Genomic DNA, 27,286 nt, shown 5'->3' on the forward strand with positions numbered 1-27,286 from the left:
GACGATCGACACACACAGCTATTTAAATGCAAAGAAGACCGTTCATTGGTCAAAGCGCTTAAACCCGCCCACTTTTCTTAAGGTGGACCAACTAGTTGCAGCAGGCTTGCAACATCCATTCTGTATATAACACCAAATCCAAGTTTTTCTTCAGATTTAAGACTACTTTGGCACTAAAAACGTTAACATTAAAATAGCAACTGTTGGCATGTGCTGTAAGCTGTTTTAACAAAACACTACTTTGAGTATTGTGTGACAAATTCCTATTAGAAATTAACATTACATTAGTTAACATTAGTCTAACAAGAATTTTTTTTAGTGTTTTTTTAATTGAGCTATGAAGAAAATACAATTATGGCTAAAATGTTAACATTATCTGGTAGGCATGTATAATGTAATTTAAAAAACTACATTCAAATTTCTGTGTAGTTTAAGACATTTCAATTCTTTGTTTTGAATTGACCTAATTAACTACCTTCTTTTTAAAAACACCACAAACCAGTCAAATAGGAGTGTGCATCTATGTCTGTTTGGACTCATTTAATATAACAAATAAAGACTTTAAAGTAATGCACGTGGTGCACTGACCTGAGGCTCAATATCAGTAAAAAACAATGAGCTGTGGTGGACTACCAGAGGAACGGGACACAAAGTTGTAAGCACGAGTGGACAATGCTTAAGATATGGATGCTGCTGCAAAGAAGCTACGAATTCTAAAATGTGGATGCTTCACAAAAATCTTAGAGCAGACAGCACAGAAGATCCATACGATCGCCAGTTTCAAGGTGAGCACCCAAGATTAGAGTCACCAATGCAGTATCCGACACCACGTCTCCTCCTGTTCCTGAGTTATGGTGTTGAATAACGGCCAGAAAAGTGTTTTTGCAGGACATTATGATGTCACTGTGTAGTTGACCTTTGCATGTAAATGTCATCACTTCATTTTTTCCTATTAGATACGTATGTGAACTGTTGTCATAATTATCCAATGAATTCTTGAGTTACGTCAAAAAAAGTGTTTTGTGAGGTCACAGTGACACTGACCTTTAACCCCCAAAAATCTAATCAGATCCTCTTCAAGTCCAAGTGGACGTTTGTGCCAAATTTGAAAACACGTTCCCAAGATGTTCCTGAGATCTTGTGAAGATGGACAACTTGAAAACATAATGGCTCCGACCACGGTGATCGTTAGTGTACGCAGCAAAATGAAATGTCCGCCAAAAAAATATGCAGTAAGATTAAAAAAAAAAAAAGGTTCTGAAGGCAGTTGACAATAACTTTTTTTTATTTTTTATTTTAAGTGCTTCTAAATTAAATATTATTATATATCATTAATATTCCACCTTAAAATAAGTTACATTTCTGGAAAGACATCGACTAAAGCTTTAAGGTGCGGGCCCTCTGTTGCAGTAGGTAAACACCATCTATGTCAAATCTATCCAACGATGGTCAAAATATAAAGTAAAGGTGTATCCTAAGACATCGTGTTTCCACCTCTAAAGTTGAGAGGGGTGAGTTGAGGTCGGCACACACCAGACCCCATCCTCATGACCACCGGCCCCAGGAGAAAAAAAAAAGAACAGATGTACTAGGAATATAGAGCCACGCACATCTCCACATACAGAAGTCTACAAATACAAAAAGAAACAAACGATGACCGCCGAAGGCCCTTGATTTTAATCTACAGTAAAAACGTTTTACTGTATGAACAAATCTAATGCCAATCTTAATAAATAAACTAACTATAAATAAAAAAACTAAAATCTATTTTACTACTGAAAATATCAAAATTATGGAATCTAAAAAATTATATAAGCAAGATTACTTTATTTTCAAATGTATCCAAAACCTCATTCTTTTCTTTCTGTTACAGTTTACACCTTTCACCACTAAAACAGAACCAACAGCCGCATTAGGACAGATGTTGACCTCATGTTCACATCAAAATCCCATAATTTGATTAAAAAAAGAACTATCACCTTTTTGCAAAAAAATGATGCAATTGCATTTTACTGTGGGCAAGTATTTAGCTACGGGGTCACCGCAGGGTATGTGGTGCAGCTGTGCCTGCAGCCCCACCCTGATGACTGGGACAATGCTGCCCTCTACTGTTCACTTTCAAAGCTCTCCGCAGCAGTACAAAGTCAGCAGGCTACAGTCTTTATGTCAAAGACCTTTTAATACCATAACTATAGATAAACTTCACATCTGTACATATACATATCTATATGACAACCACAGGCGATTTAAAAACCAAAAACCCAGTATGTTCCAAAATATCAGTCCATCCACCTCTCCTCACTGATCCTGCAAAGGTGTAGTTGCCTACCTTCCCAGTCAGTCCATCATGGATCACTGGTCAGACTGGTCCCTTGTGAGAGCAGACAGCCTCAGAGACCGAGCCACTTGATGATGTAAAAGTTCCTTTTGCCCACTCTGAACAAGGTAAGTCCATTCGATAGAATATGGAGTTTGGGGATCAGTACTTGCTCTGGATTGTCAGTCCGCCTGTGGTTGATCCACACAGCTCCCTCCAAAACCAGTTGATACCTGCACACAAATGTTTTTACAGTCAGTTAGTACAGGCTTTGTGCTACATTATCTGTCTGGAATAGTCAAGATATCACCTTTTATACACATTTTCATCATGCAAAGTTACCTAATTGTCAAACAGCTTTACACATTCTGTATTCTAAAGCCTACAATCTAACTAAAGTATGGATGTAAATGATAATTCCAACCAAAAACAAAACTGCAGCATATCACATATCTGACAGATTTTACAGTGCACATGTTCTCCCACAAGACAACAAATGTCTTAAGTAACTAGTCTGCTGACTGCTTAAAAGGTCATTTAAAAAGTGCTCATATTGAGCAAATTATCAGTTTGTACCATAGTAGGTTTTCTTTGTTTAATTTTCAAAAACACGATCCTGTGAAACCAAAATAGTGAGTGCTCAACTCTATGGTGATTTTACTATTAAATTAGTAAATATAATAACATATTCAAATGTTGGCTGAGTGAGTTTAGCCTACCGGATTACGTATAGGTTGTCGGCTACTTAAACTGTGGGTTGCCAATGCCACACATCGGTTTGAGTTATGCTTTTATATTTTTTATTTGCTCTCATGATGACTTCCCACTGCGAGGGCTGCAACTGAAATAATAGTCTAAACCAACAAGAGTTTATGGAAAGCACAAGTGTAATTATGGTCAGATCTTGTGCCTGACTGATGGGAATGTGATATTAATAAGAGTTGTGATATACGCATTTACAGTGTTGGCTTTTATTTGCCAGCTTTCCTTCCTGTTTTAGGAAGCAGCGACTTTATTGTGTTTTGCCTATAAAACCGTGTCTGTGCTCTACATATTTATGTAGTATTATAGTTTGCTCTTCTTATGTAAAATGCGCTATGGAGAAGGGTTTAGCAATGCATGAGACAGATATGGATATGTTATGGATATGGTCACATATGGATATTGTGCCCAGGTGTTTAGATTTATGCTGCTGCTCAGATACCTTGCAACTGAAAGGTATTCCAACGGCAACATTTGTTTCCTGACACAGTGACTCATTTATGCTTGAAAGTGCACAGACCATTCTGTCGACAGTTTTTGCTAAAAGTAAGGAAGATAACATGTTTTTGTAATGTGGAGGACTGACCCTGCAGCATATAAGCACTCTGTGTTGATGTAGTTTAATTTCTATTGGTAATGTCTACCCGGGAAGAAGAATCTAGTCAGGACCCACAAATCAGAGTGGTAGCAAATCCAAAACGTTTGGCTGAATTCACAAATTACAGGGTTTTGTTGAAAGCTGCAAATTTTTCAAAAAAAAAAAGAAAAAGTTTTGAACAGCATATTCTTAAGCTTCCAGACAACGTTAGCCGGTTATTATTGAAGGTAGAAGTTAATCCTTTGGACTGAGGATTGCACGAGAGTACCTACCCTCTGGGTCCCTCTGGGATGGCGCTGATACAGCGACAAGCGTCTATCACAGTGGTACCCGGCTCCAACAGCAGCTCATGGAAGGGAGCCTCCCTGAACAGCTCCTGAAGCTCCTCGTCACTCATTTCCTCCAAGGCCTCCACGCTGCTGTGATACAGTGCGTTGGTACATCTGCAACAATAATATTTAATTATTAATTTTCTTGTGTGAATAGATAGATTATCCCCTCTGCAAGGACGTCAGAGCAGCTGGCATGGGCAGCTACAGAACAGTGACCCTAGTGGAGTTCTTTTCTCAATTACACTCATTTCTTCTCCAACAAAATGAATTAAACGTCTGAAACATTTAGAAAACATTAATTATATTGAGTAAAAGAGCATTAAAAATCACATGTAACACAAACACATGCAGCGTGTTCTGACCTTTTAGCACTCTCGAGGCCCTCCTTTCCATGCACCAGTTTTGTCACCTCTGCGGCCAGCCGTTTATGCGCGAGGCGTTTCCCTGGATCCTCTCTCTGCTGCTCCATCAGCCTCTCCACCTCCGCCAGAGGCAGGAAGGTGAACAGCCTCAGGTACCTGGGAAAAGACCGCACAACAAGCATCAGCCTCCTGTTCCAGTGCACAGAATAACTACATATGAGATGCTTTCAAGTCTTCCACTGTCCATTTATATGGGAAAATACTTTTTCTTCACCTACCCTTCCACACTGGCGTCACGCTGCCTGAGAAAGAACTGGTAAAGTTCAAAGGGAGACGTCTTTTCTCTGTTGAGCCACACTGCGTTGCCGGCCGTCTTCCCCAGCTTGTCCCCCACAGAGCTGGTCACCAACGGGATGGTGAGGCCGTAGACCTCCTCACCGCTCACTCTGCAGAAGAATCCGAATTCATTAACTTCATGTTCTGCATGTCTGGTGTAGGTATTTAAAAATGTACCAGTGGAATGGTGCACATTGGTGAACTGCAAGTGCCTTTTTTGCAAGCTTAATCACATGGTAGCGGGGCAATAATTCAACGTGGAATCTAATTGGGATGATTTAATCAAATTTGTTTATTGTTCCATGTCTTGTTTTTTAAACTATTTTTAATGATCTTAAAATAAATAAATAAATAAATGAAAAAGAGTGTATTAATATTAAAACTTGAAAATACTGGAGTTCTTGTTTGACATGTGTGAAGTGTTGTATAATCTGCATAATAGCGGAGCACGGTTCAGTGTAGTAAACATTCATATGATTATTTATTGTGAATACATTTGCAGTATATATGGATATAAAATATGGTGATATAATACAGTCATGAAGGACTTTTTTTTTTAACTCCTAGTCCTACATCAAATCACCCTGTTGGTCTGTGCCTGCAAAGCTGAATTTGGCAGCTTTTCATGTGGTACAGGTGGTAGAAGATAAATCTTGTACGCTTTTGCTGATTGACAGAAGATCACCTCCAGTTTGATAACTACACTTAGCTAAAACATGCGATTAAAGAGATTTTCTGAAGATGTTCATGTTTAGTCACTAAGACAGTGTCACATTGGTGGCTATAATTTGGCAAATGTCCTCAAAGAATCAATCAATCTAAACATTTGTAATCGTTAATGTGTTTTACTGAGAATAATAACAGCTTGGTAGCTTGGTAAGTATGCACAATTGAAGCGTCACTCCTAACAATTTACACAAGACCAGTCACATATGTTGAGGTGTATACAGTTACCAAGGATCAATAATCCTAAATGTACAGCATTTTTAAACAAGGTTTGGAAGAACACTCTCTGGCCATAACAAACAAGAGATGTTGCCTTTGTGACCTGTTGTAGGGCTGTGCAGCATGGAGAAAATCAGATATCAGGATATTCTTAATCAAATACCTCAATATTGATATCGCGGCGATATGGTAGTGTTGACAAGCTGATGCTTTGACAAAATATCTTCACACTTAGATTTAAGATAAATTATCTTCAGTAATGTGAATGTAATGACTAAGTGGAGAAAAGGCAAATAGAAAAGCTAGACTAGTCTGGTGAGTTCAGAAAAATCACACCAATTTACTGTAATCCAGCCTTTAAAACCAGGAAAAGCCAACACTTATGTCATATCACGATATTACAATATCCAAAACCAAAGACGATATCTAGTCTCATATCACGATATCGATATAGTATCAATATATTGCCCAGCCCTAACCTTTCGTACTGTTATAAGTAGGATGGACATTTACTTGTGAATGTACTCATGGCCAGACATCAAATTCCCCAGCTGGTCGGTGCCCCCGAGCTGAATCCTGCAGCCGTATATTTGGTTCAGGTGGTGGAAGTCGTAAGCTTGGAACACCTGGTAGGTGAACTCTGTCAGGCTCATTCCGTCTGCGCCCTTCAGCCTGGACTGCACGCTGTGGCGGCTGAGCATGGTGCCCATCCTGAAGTGCCTTCCCGCCTCCGACAGAAAGTCCACCACGCCACAGTCCTTGTACCAGCTCAGGTTGTTCAGTAGAGTCACGGTGCCCATCTTCCTAGAACTGTCGTGAAAGTGCAGTTCGTGGTTGGTGAAAATCCTGTGAATGCTCTCGCGGATGCTGCGTGTGTTCGCCTCGACCGCGTCTGCGGACAACCGCTCCCTCTCGCTCGTTTTCCCGCTCGGGTCTCCAATTTGTGCCGTGGCCCCTCCGAGCACAGCGAGGACATGGTGCCCGGCGCTTCGGAAGTGCAACAGACCGATGATAGCGAGCAAGTTGCCCACGTGGAGGCTGTCGGCCGTGGGGTCAAAGCCGCAGTACACAGTCTGAGCGCCGGACTTGAGCAACCGAGGAAGCTGGTCCTGCGCTGCGTCTTCTGGGAAAGAGTCCTTCAGAATACCGCGTTTATTTAGAGACAACAGAAGTCCGTTCTGTGCAGGTGACGAACAGTGGAATTCAGACCTGAGTTGAAAACACACGTTTGTTCGCCTAGGCAGAATACAAGACCCATGCCGCAATAAATAACGGCAGGTCCTCGCCATGGACGCAGCCATGTTGGACTGTGTCAAGAACACACGAAGAAGGAGGAGTTGAGAATCACCAATTTGTTGGGAGTGTAGCGCCTCTAGTGTACTGGTTCCCAAGCACGGTTAATCAACAGCCGGGCGAAGCGCCAACTGTCCTGTAGTCTCGGGTTACCAGACTCCACGGTGCTGTAGACCTCCTGTCCAGGTACTCCAGGTCTCCAGGGGCCATAGAAGCTCCAGGCATACATTATATAGGCTACTGTCACCTTATGTAGGCTACTGTCACCTTAAAATCATGTCAAAGGACTAGATAATAATAAATTGTAATTTCCACACTGATGATCAATAAAAAGTATAAACTAAATAAATAGTGTTGGACCTGGTCATTTTTTGGTTCAGCAGATATTGTAATTTAGTTATGGCATAGCCCTTATCATTGATGTATTCATTAACATAACCCCAAACCATACACACATGAACCTTTTGGGGGTATGCTTAAATGCTGTATGTGACCTTACTTACTTGGTCACTTGAAATTGTTCACTCAATTGCACAAAAGCAACATACTGTACTTTGAGCCTAGTTGCATGTTTGACTGTACACCAATAGATGGCAAACTTGCATCAGGTCTAGTTGACCAGCCCAGAGTTACAGCCTGATATGTCTCTACACATTTTTATCTGCAAAGCAAAACCTCGGTTAGGTATTAGAGGAAAAGAGGGTGCAGGAGTTACATTAACTCTATTACTGTCCATTTAAATTCCGACTTACAAAATGCAAAATGTAGTAGATTTAAAATGATTTTATTTTGAAATCCATTTAACATCAACTTGTTGCATTGTTTAAATGACTAGATATACATTCATCAAACATTAACAGCATTGTTATCAAGCCACAGTACACATTACACATCCAAAGACTGTCAACATAGTCTTTTTGCATGACACTATAGCCAAAAAAAACAAACTCCATGAAAAACCAAACCTATTTTTTTTGGCTGCTGCCCCCTGGTAACATTTTCCTGTCAATTTTGGGAAATAAAAATAATGGTCATATCAGTTTTAATCAATATTGCTAGTGGTGTTTGCGTTCTGTAAGGCAGAGCACTATACACTCCTTTTATAAAAAAAAAGGAGATAGAGAAGGAGGAACAGTATCTTTCTACATCCTGAGCTAGTTCAACAAAGGAAGACTAGGTTTCCCTGATATAAGTTTAAAGTCCCTTGTCAATTAAATGCAAAACAGACATTCCAAAGGGTTAACAGACCTCACAAATGTACACGACTTCTCCTCTAGGGCTCTAGTGTTTCAACAATTTTGTGTTTAAGTGTACTTTTCCCAAATCCTTACTGTTCTGTACCGTAAAATGAAGCTTCAATAGCATGTCTGAGCCTTTTGCTGTACATAGGTTTCCCAAATCTGCTGTGACATAATTTTCTGTCTGTGTGGCCATATTGTCTAAAAGTGTGTGTTTACAAGTTAGGTTTCTGAATCTCTAATGCTTTATGGCATGGGTTCACGCTAAGGCACAGATAGTTTGAGGTTAATCCTGAATTGTACTGTAACTCACCGGTGGAAAAAACCAAGATGTGTTAAATGAATTCTGCAAGTGGGATCGACATTCAGTGAGAAGATATGATAAGTAAGTATAAGCAACTTGAAGGTCAGTAATCTATTCATGGCATAATAAATGTTTGGTGAGTTAGTACAATCTAGCAGCGAGTGAGGAGAGGAACGTCAGACATAAAGCATGACAAAAACAGGATTATAAAACAGCACACTGCTTTTTCATCACTGCATCTTCTCAACTGTAATAGCATGTGATGTGAATCAAACTACAAGTGCATTATGGTTTTCAATTTTATCAACAGAGATGGGATGTATCAAAAACCAAAACATGTTGGTTTGTTGAGCAACAAGAGGCAACTATGGATGATTTCTGATAATGACATTCTGTGCATATATTACCCCATGTTTTTAAATATGCAACCTGAGAACAGAGTATAAAAAGAGGAGATCAATATTGTTTTACAGTGCTAGCTTGATTTTTCAAATGATAAAGTCAAGTTTTAATCAACTACCCAAGGTTGTGAGCCCTGTACAGCCCACATATTCACTTTAAATCACAAGAGCTTAATTTAACAAATAATTGAAATACAGTTGAAACGTTACAGTTGCACGTTGCAGCATTGATGGTTCTCTATCTAAAAATAGCAATTAAAAAAAGGAATGTCCCCAATGGGATTCAGATCTTTAGATATTCAGATTACCAGTCGCCCTGTTACACATAAATCTATTTACACTGCATTCTTCAATCCTGCCATTTCAAATACAGAATTATCAGATTTAGTCATACATATATACTTTAGTATAAAAATATGATCCAATTCAAATGAAACACAAGTATGTGGCATTTAAGAAAAATAACATAGAGAACTAACTACATTTACTGTATAATTTCAAACATTTTACAGTATTTACCAAACAATACAAAAGTTGATCATCATTATACCTTATATATATTTAATTAGTTAAAAGTCGGGACGAAGATAATTTCAGCTATGTACAGCCCACCCTGTTACATACAATGGTATGTAATTATAAACACAAGGTCCATTTCATATGTTGAATTGAAACAAATTCATGATGATTTTAGGAAATTTTGGTTGGATAAGGAAATAAGGGGGAGCATTCTGTCACAGATTTACATATAATATCCAAACTATCGGCCATGCACATTTTCACCAATTCCTTAATACTTTCCCATAGTGTAGGTCTTCTGTGTAGCATGTTCATTTTCAAAAGGCAGTATGGCAACAAAAGAGGGAAGTGGTCTCTTCACATGCACCATTATCGTCACGATAGAGGATCTTCATCCATCATCAGACACTTGTCTTATCGTTACAAAAGTCTCATCTTTTAGCTTTTTAAAAAGTCTAACGGGCCTTATCTTACTCAGATAATCAATAAGTGCAGATGGCCACATGCTTGTGTTTGACTTTTGTCTTTTGATTCTTGCCAAAAATGACCAGTCAATTTTAGAGAAACTACAAGAGCAAAACAGAACTCTGTTCACCCAAAATGGCAAGCTTCTGATGATGAGAAACTCTGATGATAAAAAATAATGACTGAAGTATTTTGGAGGGACAGGCATTCAACAAATGAGAAATTAAGAAACAGATGAATTGATTCCTGGCTAATACGCTTTAAGTCTGCTTGTATTAAGGTTGCAATGCAAGGTTGCAAGGTTTATCTTGGTGTTAGCCCTTGAATACCAGAACACAAAAATGGTTGGAGTGCCAAATGTCTGTGCATGTGTTTAAAAAAAACAAAAAAAAAAAAGGCATTTAACAGCGGTCCAGTATAAATTTTAGAAAATTACAAATATGAAGATATCTGAATTAGTTCAAATACTGTATCTTTATATTTGCCATGAGGTCAGATTCAGATATTTTGACATGATGTTCCTGGACATTGTATTTTACCATACAACAAATACTGACTTAGTATTGCCCCAGACACGGTGCACAACAATTCATACTTGCTCTGTATATAATTCATATCACTTAAATATCAATGTTGAAATATCATCTAGTGTTATATCTATACACTATATATGCTTCAGTGACCAAAAGTGTTTATTCAATGTGTATGCAACACACACAGTATACTGCATGAAGCAATTTTGGCTAAGTATTTGACGTGGCATAAAGCATATAAAAAATCTCCAGATATGTGCCAAATATGATCCATATTTTGCAGGAATAAAAAAAAAAGGATATCTCCAGATTCTTTTTGCGCAGTGTACAATTTTGCCATGCCTTACTGAAGTGGAAGAGAAAAGAATTCAAAAGAAGTTGTTGTTGGACTGAGCTGAACGCTCCTGCACACCTCTGTCCTTGATGTTGGGCCTCCAAATGACAATATACTTAACTAAAGATCCGGATTTGTCTACTTAAAACATAGTTGCCTATCTGCATGTCTATTTCTGGTTTTTCCTGTGAAACCCGAGCCAAAACAAAGAAAAGTGAGCGCTGTGCCGCAATCAAACAAATAACGTCAGATGAGGAAACAACTGACTGGGCACAGCTCCTCCTAACCAAGGTTAGCAAACTCAAAAACGTGTTTGAAAAAGACTGGATGACCTTGACAACTCAATGAAAGACTTGAGAAAGAGACATAAATCATTTCCAGTATTATGAAACACACAGTATGGCTTAGAAGACTTACAGTAAACTTAAATGTTTATATTCAGGAGCCTGGTAGCACCACAGTTGTCTCTGAGAATACAAACGGGGAAGGAACATGCTTGGGAGGCTGGTGCTTGGATAACCATCACCACCCGTTATTGACAGCCAATTAGGCAGTGGAAACTGTATTACTACTGTCTTGATGTTGCTGCCCACTGAAGTCATATGTGCATTGTTAGCTGTGAAGGTATATGGCTTGTTGTTCTTTGACATCAGCATAAAAAGCTACTTTCATGCAAACTGCTGGAGTGGTGACTATCAAGTTCACTTTTTTTCCTCATTTTAGGGCTTGTTAAGGGTCAGGATAGGAATAACCATGGCGATAACCTCAACTACATCAAATTAGCATTACATGTTTGGTCAGAGATCGCATACACTGGTATCTAGATAGGAGCTCAATCAGCTGTGTACATAACGTTTTTGCACACATTACTTTTTTTTGCCAATAAAGGTCCACATAATGGATTGGAGAGCACTGTGTCAAGCCAAGAAAACATCAGCCTCTTCCCAGAACCTTAACGGGACCTCCTGTGCGGACCAGATGCCAAAACTAACTCATTAAGTGGTTCAACCTAGCTTAAGGAGGATTCTTCTTCTTCTGCCCCTGCAAAAAGGAGAGGATTTGTAGAGTGCTTTTCCTGGTTATTCCTCTACAACCCTCAGTACATGTCTCTGTAGATCTCTTGCAGGAGTGGGTGCAGTGAGGTATCCTCTGTCTTTTTGATCTCCTGCACCAATTGTGCATGCTCTGTGACTAGCTGCCGAAGGTCAGCCAGTTTTTGCAGTAGCTTGGGGAAGAGGAACGTGTCGTCGGGGTGATTGGCCAGCAGGTGGAGCTGCAGAACCTGCACAATGCTCTCCTGCATTCGCTCAATGTGCGCCACATTCACCAGGCCTGGGCGGTCTAATCACAGAGGAGGAAAAATAAACTTCAGTGAGATTTCTTAAAAAATATTCTATAGCAAGATAGTACCAGAATGCCTTCACAATTTCAGTAATCGTGTAATATGGAAGCATTTTTTTATATGGTGAGATTGACTAAACTTTCTCAAAGAGTTAAAGGAGAAATACAATAATAATATACCACAGTACAAATTAATAGTTTGATTATAAACAATTTTTTTTCCTGCATCCTCACCTCCACAGCAGATGATAGCAGCAACAAACAGGGCCAGGTCACTGTCATCCAGTTCCAGTGCGTTGAACTTCATTGCAAACTGGAACTTTGGCTCCATCATATCGCTGACTGGACGCCGCAGGCTCTTGAGGAACTCCCGGGTGATGAAGCCAGAGCCGTACGCTACAAGAAGCCCATCCTTGTTCATACTGGAGGCAAGCATGGCAAAAAGGGCCTCGTACACGCCATATTTCAAAAGAGTCACCTGATCATTGAGGTCCAGGCTCGAGAACCCGGGGACGGACTTTGCGAACTCTGTGAGCTCGGTCACGGTTTCCACCGACGTGCACTGGCAGACGTGGAAAATCCGTACTTCTACCTCCCTGTCCTTTAGCGTTCCTGCTGAGCCCACCATCTTTGCCACAAGCGTCTGCTCTGCCAGCTGTAGGGTCTCCATGTCATGGATGACGAAAGGCTGTAGACAGTGGCGAATGACAAACTTATGAGCTATATTTGTAAAGTAGGGTTATAAATGGGGTTTTAAGGTAAATGCCAATGGACGGTTATTATATAGTGCTTTGCTGGTCTCAATGATTACTCAAAGCATTTAAACAGGACAGGAACCATCCACCATTCACACACATTTACACACTGTCCGAGGCTGCCGTTCAAGGTGCCACCTGCTCATCAGATAGTGAACACTCATTCACACACTTACACTCCGATGCACAGCATAAGTAGCAACTCGGGGTGCAGTGTCTTGCCCAAGGACACTTTGACATAGGACTGCAGGGTCAGGGATCGACCACCAACCTTCCGATTGGCAGGCAACTGCTCTACCACAGCCGCCCAAAAGGTGAAATGCAACACAGTCAGTACAGTGTGTACTGTGATTTTGGCATCCATTACATAAATAAACCTGACATAAATGTGGAAAAGCTGAGTCAGCAAACCTCTCTAGATGAAAAACGGTAGTGACTGTGGTGTTTACCCTTAGTCCATACTGAAAGGAGAAGCTAAACCTGAAAGGGAAACAGTGTCAGAGCAAAGAGGTCCTACCAGGGCAAATTCAAAAAGCCCAGCTGGCAATTTCTTTTTATAACTGAAATGTACACAATCCCAATAATGTTGCTGAAGGAATCCCTGTATATAAAAGGTAGGCAGCTGTGTAAGCTCATGCTAGCAGTAATGCCCTTGATTTGTTTTTAGCTGTGTCACTCTTCCCACAGTAGAAACATTACAAAACATTTGATGAGCAGCTACAGCTGCTGCCGCACATCAGATCAGATCTCTGACTCGTAAGTGCGGAGCTAAATGTGGGCTAGAGTAGTCGGGGAGGGTATCAGGGTCATGACACAGTTGTTTAATTTTGTCGTACTACTTCTACCTCATTTAAACACTTGATCATCACGTAACGTGTAACAGATAATTAACAATAAATAAGTTAATATAACAAACATGTTCTTCTGGTACAACATTGTACATATACATTTTCTTAATACTGCAATTTAAATATTTTGTTCATGAAATAATAATCTTGATATCAGGCTACCTCGAAACTGCATGCGCGTTATATACAGTAAATCAGTAGGTCTTCAGTTTGTATAATGGCTGTTCTTTACTTCTTTTTGGGCTCACTGCCTGGATTGATGCTATGTGATTCTGCAGAAGAAACAAAGCCGCATTTGTCACAATAACCTCAGGCGTTTGTACTCCAGTGGAAAGGTACTTCAGTAAGTAGAGAAAAGATACAAAGCACACAGCCCTAGTTGACTCTTGAGATTTCCATGACGACAGTATTACTCTCCTTGACCCTGCAGTGACAACCTTATGAATGCTCAAAGGGGTTTACAGCCCATTTTCTATACATATTAATACAGTTTGTATTGGAAGCAGAGCCTGGGGTGCTACACTGAGAGCACTACACTTGACCTGACTAACCGCTGCAACACATTTGAGAAAGCAAACTGGATCAATTTAGCCTTCTCAAAATGTTGTGTATGCTCCAGAAGGTGTCTACATCTACTGGAAGAGAACAGAAGAGTCTACAGCCAGGCTAGCAACTCTAGGTAGCTGTACAAACAGCTGTTGTTGACTGGAATGTATTTAATGCCGTAGGTATTCGGTTATAAACCATTTTATTAACATTTCATCCGATAATGCTGCTAGATGTAAAATCAAAGGACTACCCAAGTAGGCTTCATCTTCTGGGACCATGCATTTGTGTGCAGAATATTGACAGTTGTACAGTGGTTAAGACATTTTAGTCTGGATCAAAGTGGTAGACCAACCCAAATGACCAACTGAAGCAACATGGCTGTCATAAGAGCCACGCTGCTAGCATGACCTAAACTAAGAACAATGTATAGCCTTCCTCAGTTAAGATTTACTATTCTGAACCTTCAAATGTAACTCAATTGGAGGATTAGCTAATGGCAGAAAAATCCATAACGAAAAGAATCCCTAGTTACAGCCCTAGTGACAACAGTCAGAGTTTGTAAAAGGCAATCTCTCTCTTGCATTTCCAGATAAATGTCAGCATATGTCCATATCCAGTGTACATTGTAAACCAGAGCAGCCGCAACAGCTTGATATTTCTGTAGCTGATTTTTAAGACATCCATGCAAGACTGTACAAACTGTTTAAGATGAATCATACCACAGCAATACCAGCTAAGTCAGACAATTAAACGTTGCTGTAACAAATTAGAGCCAGCCGTGACACGATTATAGCTCGGTTCCCCGAAATGTTCAGACTATTGAGTCAAACCTGACGGAAAATTCCTGGCTCAGTTACAGATCCAAATAAGTTGATGATGGAGGATCCAGTTTTCCACAATGGTCTATTTATTCAAGTTAAAATAATGTGAGATACAACATTAAAAAGGTGTTATTTCATACTATATGTCAGGCTACTGTTCTGATCACAAACAATCTCAAAATCAAAGTTATGCAACATGTCAGAATTTGTACACAAAGCTGCGGCAAACAGTACAGTATGTATAGAAGTGCGTCTACACCATAAATTAACACAGAAATCAAGGGGTGGACCAAACAATAGGCTATGTGCTAACTGACTGCTTTCCAATGGCAGCAAACTCCAGACTCCTTCTGGACTCCAAATGGACACTTATCCATCTAGAAACTCTAGAAGCAGTGAGGGAGGTCTGTGTTTGAACATGGATGTGCACTGAGACCTGTCGTTCCTGACCTATTTCACACACACATCCACTCTTAAAATTCCCAACAGCTCTGGTCTGCAGTCCCTGACCCTCCCCTTGTCGGCCCGCCTTTTCCGATGAAAAGAAATCAAAAGAACAAGGCTGCAAGACAATTTTTCTGACGAGATTGGGAATGGGTGATGAAAAGAGTGCAGGCATGGAGGGAGTGGGGGTAGAAGTGAGGGGCTCATACAGTGAGGGGCTCATACACTGGCTCTTTAGACATATACAGATGTGTCCTTGTCCAGCTTGTGTGCTGGCTTGCACTACTGATTGAGCAAGTTATTTCTGTCATTGGCTGGCTGCACTCTGAGGTGAGGTCAAATTGAGACATTTGTTTGATTACAAATGTTAAATGTGCTCAGAAGGAGATTCAAATCACTCCAATGGGGAAGACATAAATTAAAAGTTGCAAGACAACATGACCTCGACTTGTGAGCAAATCCTGGTACTGAGAAGAGCCACGAACGCACAATTCACACTCGCAACATCTTTCACTCACCAACCCACTACTCTTTATTAACGTACAGGGGTGCTGGTTTTGCCGGTGAGAATGGTTCGAGCCTTGGCCTTGTTCATGTTGAAGTTCTTGAGGAAGGCCTCATAAATCTGGCGGGCCAGCGTCTTCTGGTCGGCTACCTGAGGGTCCTCCACCTCCCTGTCCCCCGTTACCATCTCCGCCTTCAGCTTTAGCTTCTCTGACTGGGGCATCCGACCAAAACGGATGGCTGTGAAACAAAGCAAACAGGAAGTCAGACTAAGATTACAGAATGTGTGTCAGTACAAATCTGTAAAGTCAGTATAACAGATGTTTGCAGTAAATGAAACAAATGCAATGTAAATATTAGATTTAATAATACGATTATAAACAGGCTTTTCAATAAAACAGAGAAAACTAATGTATAAGAACAAAGAGGACAAAGAGTGCTTCAAAGCATACCCAGTTGAATACAATGTAAAATAGCTTGAGCTCCAAAAAACCACAATAATCACTTATTAAAGATGTGACATTGGAGGAATCCTCTTTTAAATTCTCTACAAAGACACCACCGCTACTTAAAATTAATCCAAGCACACATATCAGCTTAGAAAAAAACAAACATTAAATGTATCCCAAAAAAATGTAAATCTGTCCAAACAAAGATTGGGGAGCAGTAGCAACAAATTGTCCTAAAACAGCACCACTGAAAATGTAGAAAGTGCTCAATGTTTCCTAACATCCAGTGCCAAAAAGTTATTTTTCCCTATCTATAGATCTAAGGACAGTATTCTGTAGTATTCTAAACAAGAGAATCTCACATTTCTCACAACGAAATGTCATCTTCAGCAAAAGTCCAGTTGGCTTTAGACCCGCACCCCAGATCCACTCGATCAAAGACTTGATGAGCCCAAAGATGTCCACCAGTGAATGTCTCATTTTTTAATGTCAATGTAAAAGAATACCATTATCTATAATACAATTAGTCCCACCTTATTTACAAAGTCAGTTAAGTTAAATTCTACTTTTATAAAAATTATGTTTTTATTCTGTCCATAAAAGAAATACAGTAGCAACTACATCTGCAAACAGCAAAATGCAAGCATTAGACACACTATTTCTAATGAAAACAATCATCCAGTGAGAAAAAAAGTCACAAAGACACAGACCAGTTTGCCATTGAAGGTTATTTCAAAGACAAAAACACCTGACTACTCTAGTCACTTTACTAGTTTTACAGATGCACACCTCTCTCACCTTGGCAGTAAAAACATCCAAAATTAGCACCAAGAGTTCTCTGTGCAAAAAAAACAAAACAACAGTTGGCAGAGTCAGGTAGTGGCCTGAGGTAAAGTCTGCGGGTTGCCAATTTACCCTCAGTCCTGCCCTGACATAACTTAACTTGTGCAATTTATTTTGGCTGCAAAACAGGACGAATTTAATGAAGCTGGAGGTATCAAGGTTGGAGAGTGTTGGGTTTGTAATGCAATGTGCTTCTTTTCTTCATGGTATGAATATTTAACTTTACAGTAATCAGCAATGGTTATTATGTGAATATGAACAACAGAAATTAATTACGCAAGAAAATCACTTCAAATAAATGTTGTGAATCTTGCATAAGGATCATCATGCAACAGGTGCAGCAGCCCCTCACAACATTAAACTAAACTTATTCATCAATGTAAGCCTAAATTCCGCCCAACAACGTTATTGAAATTAAAAGGAGATTTACATTTTTTATGAATAACGAAAGCTTACCTTACCTTAACTGGAAAAAGAAGAAACAACAATAAACAAAAAGGCCCCGAGCAGTTTATTTTAGATGCACACATTTGGGCCATAAGCAATCATCATAGTTTAACTGCTGGTATGCCACAACGAAAGACTGAACAACTCATGTTGTTGCCACCCTAAATTGAGTACTGGCCTCAGCATGGCCACCCCTGGAAAAATATATGGAGGGAAGAGCACCTGCATGTGTAAAACACACACACACAAATAAATAAATAAATAAATAAATAAATATTTTCCTTGAAATGCATTACAGCAATGAGAAAAATATGACTAAACACAAAAGGGGACTACACATTACAAGGTGTGTGTGAGGTGTGTTTCAACACTATACAAGAGTTGTTTTCTATTAGACGATGCCAGCATCTCTCAGACGGCCTGATCCCGTTTGACTAATAAGATTAGAGGTGAACAGATTTGAACCTCTCCTCACCAATTTAAATGTGCACAAGCTGATTCCACACACATTAGCTCTCTGAGAACCCAACACTCAGGTGCACCTACCACCTGCATTTATGAGACCATGAAGCCTTAAAAGGAGATCTGATTTCCCTGTTTTCCAATGTGCCGCCGACTGTTGAAACAAACCCAGGCCAACCGCAACGGAGTGAGCAAGGATATCGAGCTAGCAGACAGCACGAGGGCCCATTAGATTACTGCTCACTAAGTGGATGGATGATCTGAAGCTGGTAAAGCTCCACAGTTGGCATCTGGGCAGGAGCCAAGTCTAATTAAGATGAGAGGAAGTGACTGATGTTAAGCTGAGCATAAGTCAATTTCCTAAGATCTAGTGTAAGGTGGAAGGAGGGGACTACAGGTGGGAGGTGGACAGTCTGTCATTCTGTTAAGTCATTTCAGCTATTAGGCACAACACCACTGTAAGACTTGTTAGTGTATTTATTTTCTCAAAAACCGCCAACACACGTAATAATTGCAGCGCATTGTGTCAGTACATAAGATCTGAGACATTATTAAGTTGCTGGATTCAAGAAACTTTATATCACTTTTGTGTTGTGTGATAATAAAAAGCATGTTGAAGCTCCTGCCTCCGCAACCTGATACCAGATAATTGGATGAAGATGGATAGATGGATGGATGGATGTATAGATGGATGGATGGATGTTGCTGCTGCTGTAACAGCAATAAAGAGATGTTGCTGATATAAAATACTCCAGAAAACTAAAACCCTCTAATACAATTTAATAACAACATTGAGTGGCCAAAGTCATTACAATAATGTAACTTTCTCCTCTGTACGGTCCACTTTAGAATTGTAATGCATTACACTACTTTTGCATTACTTTTGAGTTACTTTCAAAAGAACACTGGAAGTTTGACTTGGCAGCAGCTTGTGAGGTGAGGTGCTAGATACAAAACAAGCGGTTTCTATCCGTCAGTGGCTCGTATATACTGCTGACCGTCACCTGTTGGGACACAGAGGCTGCTGGTCGTCATTCGCAAGGCTACTTTTACTTTTATACTTTAAGTACATTTCCAAGCCTGTACTTTGTTACTTTTAGTTGAGTAAATAAGGTTAATCAGTACTTCGACTTTTACCAGAGTACATTTTAAATATTTGTCTACTTAAGTACGGAAAGTGAGTACTTTTGCCATCTCTGCCAAAATTGAATTTGTAATGCGTATTACTGCGTTACAACAAGAAGGAATACATTACTATAACTGCGGTACTTTTGTAACGCGTTATCCAACACTGATAATTAATATATCTTAACAAAATAGAACACAGGAACATCCAGTATCTTCAGATGTAACTGTGGTATCAATTGTCTGTCGATACAAACAGAGGGACAAAGCTCCAAAATTAGCCGGGCTGTGGTCTTATAGTCTCTTCAACCGCCGGACTCCAAAAGATCAAGTTGCACTAGTCTCAAATCTCCTTACTCCCACTCTACGGTTACATTTAGCTCAAGAAACTCAATACACATAAACCATTAAAGGAAGTGGAGCTTACAGAAATAAAACCATTTTAAGGAACTACCGTATCATCATCAAAATCTGGCGTAGGTCTCAATATGTCAATAACCCCATGGGACAAAATAAGAAGCTCAATCCAACCTCTGCATTCTCAGATCACTGCCATCAGTGTGTGTTATTTGCAAAGTGTGCACAGTCTATAAGTAAACCCACCAACTGCACTGACCCTTTTTGATGGTTCTACTAAAAATACAACAGATCAGAAATGAAGAAAGAAACACACACACACCAGATAACCTGTTTCAGTGCTTGTTTCCAAATCCGGACATTGACCATGACCAAGGGTCAGCATGCTATGTTGTATGTTTACACAGAGAAACCAACATTCAACAGAATCATAAAGTTTGACCTAAAAATCCCTGTATTCCAAAGAAATTGCAATACTGAGTTGAAAGTGATGTAAGACTTTTAAGACAATACTGTTTGCACAGATATTGCAGGTGCAAATGCTTTGTCTGCGAAGGTCAAGAATGGAACCGATTGGCTGGATCGATGATCACAAAATATTTGTTGTTTTTTTGAGACTGAGATTTAAAAAAAAAACTCTTAATAGTTTTAGAAAGGGATGCAGTGGTATGGGAAGTTACAATTTAAAAAAGTCACAATATTACAAGTTAGACGTTTTCCAAGAAAAAAACATTTTGAGAGTGTTAATTCTTAATTCTACATTCAATTTACGACTTTATTCCCTTAATATTATTTTTCTCTTAAAATAATAATTTTATCTAAAATATTAAAAATTATTTTTGGAAAAATCTCAGATTTCACAAGGAAACGTACACTGTAAAGAGCCAGGTTGAAAAAATATGATTGCTGGAAAACACCATGCAGGCTCTCTTCCAGCAACAAAATAAATACAAATGTAATGGTTTAAGTTATTGGGTGGCAATGTTTCTTAGCATATGTGATTAATTAGTATTCATTTTGTTTGTTTTTACATGTTGGGCTCTTACCATGTGCCATCTATTGCTGCTGCAATGGCAATCATAGGTGTACTATTAGGGGTTTTGTCTGTCACATAATCACCTGGATCGATTCACTTATCATATTTTCAACCAAAGGGTTCAGGTATTGGAATTCAATATGAATCCAGCACTGCAAAGGCTACACTATCCACAGACACAGATATACCATGTACTGCACAATAGTGAATTGCAGATCTAAGAGGTATTTTTTTGAATAAAAGGATAATACAGATGGTCTACAGATGGCATTTTGAAGAAGCTGTCTAATAGCCTGGATTAGTCTTAAATTAGAGAAATGCTTTAGCATGCAACTTAACACTCAACTGAGATGTTAAGTTCTAATTCGTGCTAATTATGTGTGTATGTGCCTGTTCACATCGGCACAACTGGGGTAGTGTGTGTTTACAAGTAACAAGAACCATGCATGTGTGTGTGTGTGTACGTGTGCTGGGTTTAAATCACAGCCTAGATCTGCCCAGCCCTGTAGGACTCACCGTTGTGGGACATGCCCACCGACAGGCACTTCTGGAATCGGCAGTATTGGCACTTGTTGCGGTTCTTTTTTTGGATCTTGCAGCGACGCTCACACTTGTCATATTCCAGCTTCAGACGGATGGTCCGCCTAAAAAAACCCTGAAGAAAAGAATGGAAAAAGTTGGTAAAATTTGAAAACTGCTCACATGAACCAAAAACATAATTAAAGTTAATACTTTGAAAATTATTTTCATATGTACGAAACGGGATGAGAACGCCATAGACCAAGTTAGTCAACAATTGTAGATAAGTAAATTACCTTTGATCAAATTATTTTTTATTTAAACAACCAAACAAAAAAAATTGGTCCTGATGACAACATACAGAAAACTACACTAAACACACTGAAGAAGGCACAGTGCACCTTATTCCACAATCCTTCCTTGCAACGAAATGTTTCACTCCAAAACAAAGAGAGGAAATACCGGAAGGAGGGAGACACAACAAAAACACACCAAGAACAATGTCTGAAGCTCACAAACAAGACACACAGAAACAGACACAGACAAACACACACAAAAAACAAGAGGCATTGACAGGGAGACCGGCATAAGACAAAACGGACCAAACACACACACGCTGAGCCAAGTTTCCAACGTCTTCGGCACTCCATTTATGTGAGCTGTGGAGAGCTCCGTATATAGGACTTCCAAAAAGGAAAGGGTCCAAGTATGAATAGACAAGTCATGAGGTGGTTTTCAACAGGTTGTAATCTTTCTCTTGGCTGTTGTAAGTCCAGTAAAAACAGCACGTTTTTGAGTTTTAGAGAGCTGAAGGGCTGACCGATCATTCACAATCAAAAATATTGACAGTAATATGTACAGTATCAATAATTAGGGCAAATATCTTGGATGCAATATTGTTCCAGAACTGACCAACAGGACAGGAGTCCCAGTTAATGCTATGAGCCTTGAGCTTTTAGTGGGCAGAACGTGCATAAAGGGGTGTTAATTATTTTCATGTAATCCATTTTTACTATGGTGAAATGTGTCCTATGAATGAAATCTTAGTGAATCTGCTGGTGTCCGGACTGCGAGATACTTCTGGAATATTAGACCATACATCATGCAAGTCAAGATCAATACTCAGGCCTGGGCAATCACATACCCAGATCCTCTCAATAGGAAGGGCAGTGCGGCCAGATATCACAAAGAACAGATAAAGCCTCAATACCATACCACAGGTTTTTGGCTGCATAGTAAATAACTTCCAGATAGGATGTATGGGCAGAGCCCTCAGGAGGGGACATCATATGCCTTGAATGCTAGATTGAATGCGTTTTGTGAGACAGAAAAAGGTACCAAGTCAACCTCGCTAAAAATGTCTTTTTGACCAAGAACAACCCTCTGTTCCCACTGTGGAGCTGTTATAGGCCTTCCACCAATCAGGACTGCTGTATTGTTGATTAATGGAGAAAATGTGTGCCAGTAACAAGCTATATGGCAGTATGTCTCAATTAATCTCCAACTTTTGAGCATAGCAAGCATTGTTTATTGGAGATATTGGCAAAAAGAATGTCATGGAGTGACCAAGGCTCTGTCACAGCATTTTCTAAGGTACACCAGGAAACCAGGTAAGGAGGAGTCTTTACACGAAGGACCAAGACTAATGTTTAAAGTTGGGAAACATTAATTTTAACCACAGAGATACGTGCTTGAATAGACATGGGGAGACCCACCCATCTTTCCATATCTTATAAAACATTGTGAAGAGCAACAGAATAGTTATGCTTAACAATCTGGTTTAAGCATGGGAAGACCTCATTGCTTAAATATTTAAACTCCCTAACAATGCAGAGTTAGCAGATATGATTGAATTGCAAGCAGAATCATTTAAATGAAGTAGTCCAGACTTTGACCAGTTAATTTTAAAGCCTGATAAGCTTCCATAATATAATTCCATACTAAAACCAAAACATTGTCTGCAAATAGTAAGAGGTGATGCGGTTTATTACAAATGCATATTGGTGACACCAAAATTGATTGCAAAATAACTTGAGCCAGATGCTCTAGAGAAATTACAAATAGTGCAGGACTTAAGGGGCAGCCTTGGGGTGAAGATCTAGAAACAAAGAGGAGGAGGTGTGTCCGTTTAAGACTTTGGCTGAGGGGTTAGAATACATAACTTTAATCATATCAATGAAAGTGTTACTAAAGCCCATCACCTCTAAGACTGACCATAGAAATCACCACTCAAGCCTATCAAAGGCTTTCATTGCGTCAAGAGAGATAAGTGACATTGGGGTCTTACTGTCCTCTACCACATCAACAATGTGAAGAAGGCGTCTAACATTATCTACTGCCAGTCTCGTTTTTACGAATCCTGTTTGGTCAGAGCTCACTAATTTTGACATATAGAACTCCAAACGACGGGCTAGGAGTTTAGCAACGATTTTTAAATAAGAGTTAAGCAGGCTCAGAGGTCAATAGCTAGAGCACTCTGTATGATCCTTATCCTTTTTCAAGAGTAAGGAGATCAAGGCTGTGTTAACATCCCTTGAAAATTCGCCCTTCACAATAGAGAAGTTAATCCTGTCTAGAACAAATGGTCCCAGTTGTTCCCAAAATGTTTCATACAATTCCGGGGGGGGATCCCATCAAAGCCTGGTGACTTTCCCTTTTGCATATTCTGTACGGTCACTCTTAGTTCCTCTAGCGTGATCAATTTGTCTAAGTTAGCTGATTCCTCTACTGATAATTGAGGCAAGTCAAACCGATTAAACCAGATGTCACAAATTGGAATAAAATGTCTGAAAGGATTTATTTAATTCACCAGGATTAGTTCTAATATTACTATCTGAAGATCTAATTGTGGGAATAACTGCAAGTATGGCCACAGGACCTTAATCTCATGGAAAGTAGATGACTGGGTCTAGCATCCTGAAAGTAATAGCGCTGTCTGGTTCTATGAATTAGAAATTCAAATTTCTGTTTCAGAATGTTCTTTCTTTCTTGATTAGTGATCATTCTAGCCAACATTACCTGAGTGATGTAGGATTAATTTTTCAGTAAAGAAATATTCAAGCGCCATCTAACAGCACTTTGAGACAGATGATCTAGGGTGGGGACACCGGGAACCCCTTTATGGTCAGACAATGCCATTGGGAGCAACACTGCTTTATCAATCAAATACATAATTGAGTGGATGCCAAAAGAAAATGTATTCTGGAAAAAGATTTATGTCTCCCTAAAGAAAGGGAATAATCCTTACAGGTGGGATTAACTGCATGCCAAATATTTACAAGTCCCAAGCTGCTGACCCATGACTTCAAAACATTTGTTGCTTGTGCCTGAACCCCAGTGACCTTTGTGTTCCACCAATCAATATTTGGGTGCCACACAGCATTGAAGTTCACACCAACAACAAAAGAACAGTCCGTTCACTGATGCATTTGATTGGTGATGATACCATAGAAATTGTCATCAAAAACAGGCGCATAAGCTGACACAAGTGCAATTTTTCTAAAACTATACTCTGTTGTAGAAATCACAATTCTGCCTGTATTGTTTGACCAAGACAACAAAACTTTAAATGGAACTTGAAGCGGAAGATTCCGTTTGACTATAATGGCCACTGCTTTTGTTTTTGAGCTTGCAGAGGAGGATGCAATTGTATGATAGAATCTGTTGGCTAAGCGGCCGGTATCAGTCTGTAACAAATGCGTCTCTTGTAATAACGCAATGTCAACATTTCTCTTTTTAAGTAAGGCTAGGATGTTGGCTGGCTTGTGAGGTGCATTCAGACCACCACTGTGCCAAACTAAAAATGTAAGATCACCAATTATCAAAAAAGCTACATTTCAAATGAAAGTACATGTGGAGAAGCAACAAGTTACGGCCTTTCTCTTTGTTAAATAATAACAATAGTGCATCCAAAGTTAAGTCCATCAATACACAGAACATGCAAGACAGAACAAAAACAGATGAGAAAGTGACACAAAAGGGAAAGTGTGGGGAGAGGGGGGGGGAGAGAGAGAGTTTGGGAGGGGGGAACATAGCCAGAAGGCACTCAAAATAGGTCTGATCAAGATTTGACGGGGCTGCTTGTATACGCATTTCTAGTCAACAAAAATAGCAAGCACATTGGAAAAGAGACTGTAACCTAGTAGTGGCCTAATTAACCTATGGAGCATGGCTATATTAAACAGGACAGATATGTCATTCAAAAACACAGTTTCTGTAATCATATCAGATAACGACGCAATAAAGCTAGGACACATCAAGAGATTAAGACAAACCAAGAGTCCATGTTTATCAGGCAGTTGTTTTAATCCTGATCTTCTTCCATGGTGTTCTCTGTGATGGAATCTGAGGCGCCAGCCGTCTCCGCGGCAACAAGAGGACGTGACCCATTTAATCTTCAGCATCCTTAGCGGAGGTGAAAGCTCTGTACTGGAAGTCTTCCTTGATCTTCAGTGTTGCCAGGTAGAGCAGGAAAAAATCTAGACCCTTGACTCATGCTGAATCCATGGTTTGATAAAAGGCTTGGCGCTGCTTGACTTTGACTTTGCTGTAGTCTGGGGAAAAGCGAATAATTCTGTCCTACATATCTGCTAGCTTCACCTCCAGCTCTTGAAAAGCGTGACGATGGCTATCAAAAACATAATTGAGTTGCTTTTCATAGTAGTTTTTAGATTGTCTTCATCAGATCTGATAGAGGCTCGCAGTCAGAGATGCTAGCTGAGCATGTTTAACAGTTAGCTTCTCGTTGTTGTCAATCCCCACCCGTTGAATCTGAGACTGAATCTGATAAAAACGTGGTCCAGGAAACTTTTCCGTTTTTCCAATAATTCCTCTGCAATGGCATCCGTATCGCTGCTTTGGGTTTTGTTCTTGTTTGCCATTCTGCTTTCGATGGCTCTATAAAGCACAAACTGATAGATAATCGGAGTTGGAACCATATGACACAACTATTTGACAAGATTGGCCCAGTCTTTATTAGGAAAGAAGATTATTCTTAGAGCAGCGGTTATTTATTCCCATATAAATATGTGACAATATCAGACACATAGTTTCCCCATCCTCACTTACACAAGCTTGACAAAAAACACGGCTTCAACTTTGGCGAGGAACAAATAGAGCAAGTGGCATGACTACAGTATGCCAGAGGGTAGAAAATGGCCTGGGGAATTGCTTAATAACATGTTTAGCCATACTTAATAGCAAATTGCAATTTTATCCAAAACTGTCACCAAGTGTGCCAAATGACACAAACACACAGTAAAAAAGGCACAAAGATATTTAAACAATATTACAAGATTACACATGGTGTAATGGGACACAGCGGCGTTGGTGGGAAACATTTCAACCACGAGCATGTGTCAAGTAACCCTGACTGACTCTTACCTACTAACTTCCAAAATATTGCACGCACACACATACACACACACACACACACAGGTCAAGCTACGTGGGATTCTTGTCGACACTGCCTGTGTTAACTGTCGTAAAGGATCAGTGTAGTGACAACACAGAGGTCAGCCTTGTAAGACTAACGGGTAAGGATGCACATGAGAGGATACGTGTGTGTGTCTGTGCATGTAAAGTTGTTTACAAAAATATAACAAGTCTGATAATTTCAGATGTGATATTTTGTTTGTGCCATTCTCTGTGGTTTGAAGTGGGCCAGGTACTGTCAGACATTTACATGCAGTAATCAGCATTAAAAAAAAATGGGTAGTAGATTTTAAGACAGTCAATTCCAGTGGGCAACGTATACAACATTCTGGCTTCTCTATCCTCCCATTTCCGTTCACCTCTCTACTCTGCCTTTTTTCCTTTCTTTCATTCCTTTTTTTCCATAAGTCACTGCTATATATGTACTTTTAATGACCGTCCTAAATGTAGATGTTAATCTAAACAAATTTACCTTGGCTTTTGTGATGATGTTGTTTAAGAGCTTTACGACTTCACTCTGCATAGGTCATATACTTTTGTCTCTGCCCTGTGGACTCGAGCAACGCCTTTGTCCAGTGTGGATACATCTGTATTGATGCACGGAGCTGCTGAGT

The 27,286-nt window shown here is 39.6% G+C and overlaps 2 protein-coding genes across 4 annotated transcripts in view; both read right to left on the reverse strand.

The window, feature by feature from the left end:
• Nucleotides 1–2,160: 2,160 nt before the first annotated feature.
• yars2 (tyrosyl-tRNA synthetase 2, mitochondrial) lies at nucleotides 2,161–7,075 on the reverse strand. Its single transcript, XM_034878112.1, has 5 exons — nucleotides 6,166–7,075; nucleotides 4,650–4,817; nucleotides 4,372–4,527; nucleotides 3,950–4,120; nucleotides 2,161–2,550 (listed from the first exon to the last, which is right to left on the reverse strand). Exons 1-5 carry the CDS (start codon nucleotides 6,951–6,953, stop codon nucleotides 2,391–2,393), a joined length of 1,443 nt encoding a protein of 480 aa, XP_034734003.1. The 5' UTR covers nucleotides 6,954–7,075; the 3' UTR covers nucleotides 2,161–2,390.
• Nucleotides 7,076–8,410: 1,335 nt separating this feature from the next.
• Nucleotides 8,411–27,286, reverse strand: part of pparab (peroxisome proliferator-activated receptor alpha b) — a 35,815-nt gene continuing 16,939 nt past the window's right edge. For all 3 annotated transcript variants that reach the window (XM_034878113.1, XM_034878115.1, XM_034878114.1), the window contains exons 4-7: nucleotides 21,237–21,375; nucleotides 16,042–16,241; nucleotides 12,315–12,768; nucleotides 8,411–12,080 (exon numbers count right to left, since the gene is read on the reverse strand). In XM_034878113.1, coding sequence (XP_034734004.1) covers nucleotides 11,836–12,080; nucleotides 12,315–12,768; nucleotides 16,042–16,241; nucleotides 21,237–21,375 — 1,038 coding nt within the window. In that variant the 3' untranslated portion in view covers nucleotides 8,411–11,835. The remainder of the gene's footprint in view (nucleotides 12,081–12,314; nucleotides 12,769–16,041; nucleotides 16,242–21,236; nucleotides 21,376–27,286) is intronic.

This window comes from Etheostoma cragini, chromosome 8 (assembly GCF_013103735.1).
Source record: "Etheostoma cragini isolate CJK2018 chromosome 8, CSU_Ecrag_1.0, whole genome shotgun sequence".
Lineage (NCBI taxonomy): Eukaryota > Metazoa > Chordata > Actinopteri > Perciformes > Percidae > Etheostoma > Etheostoma cragini.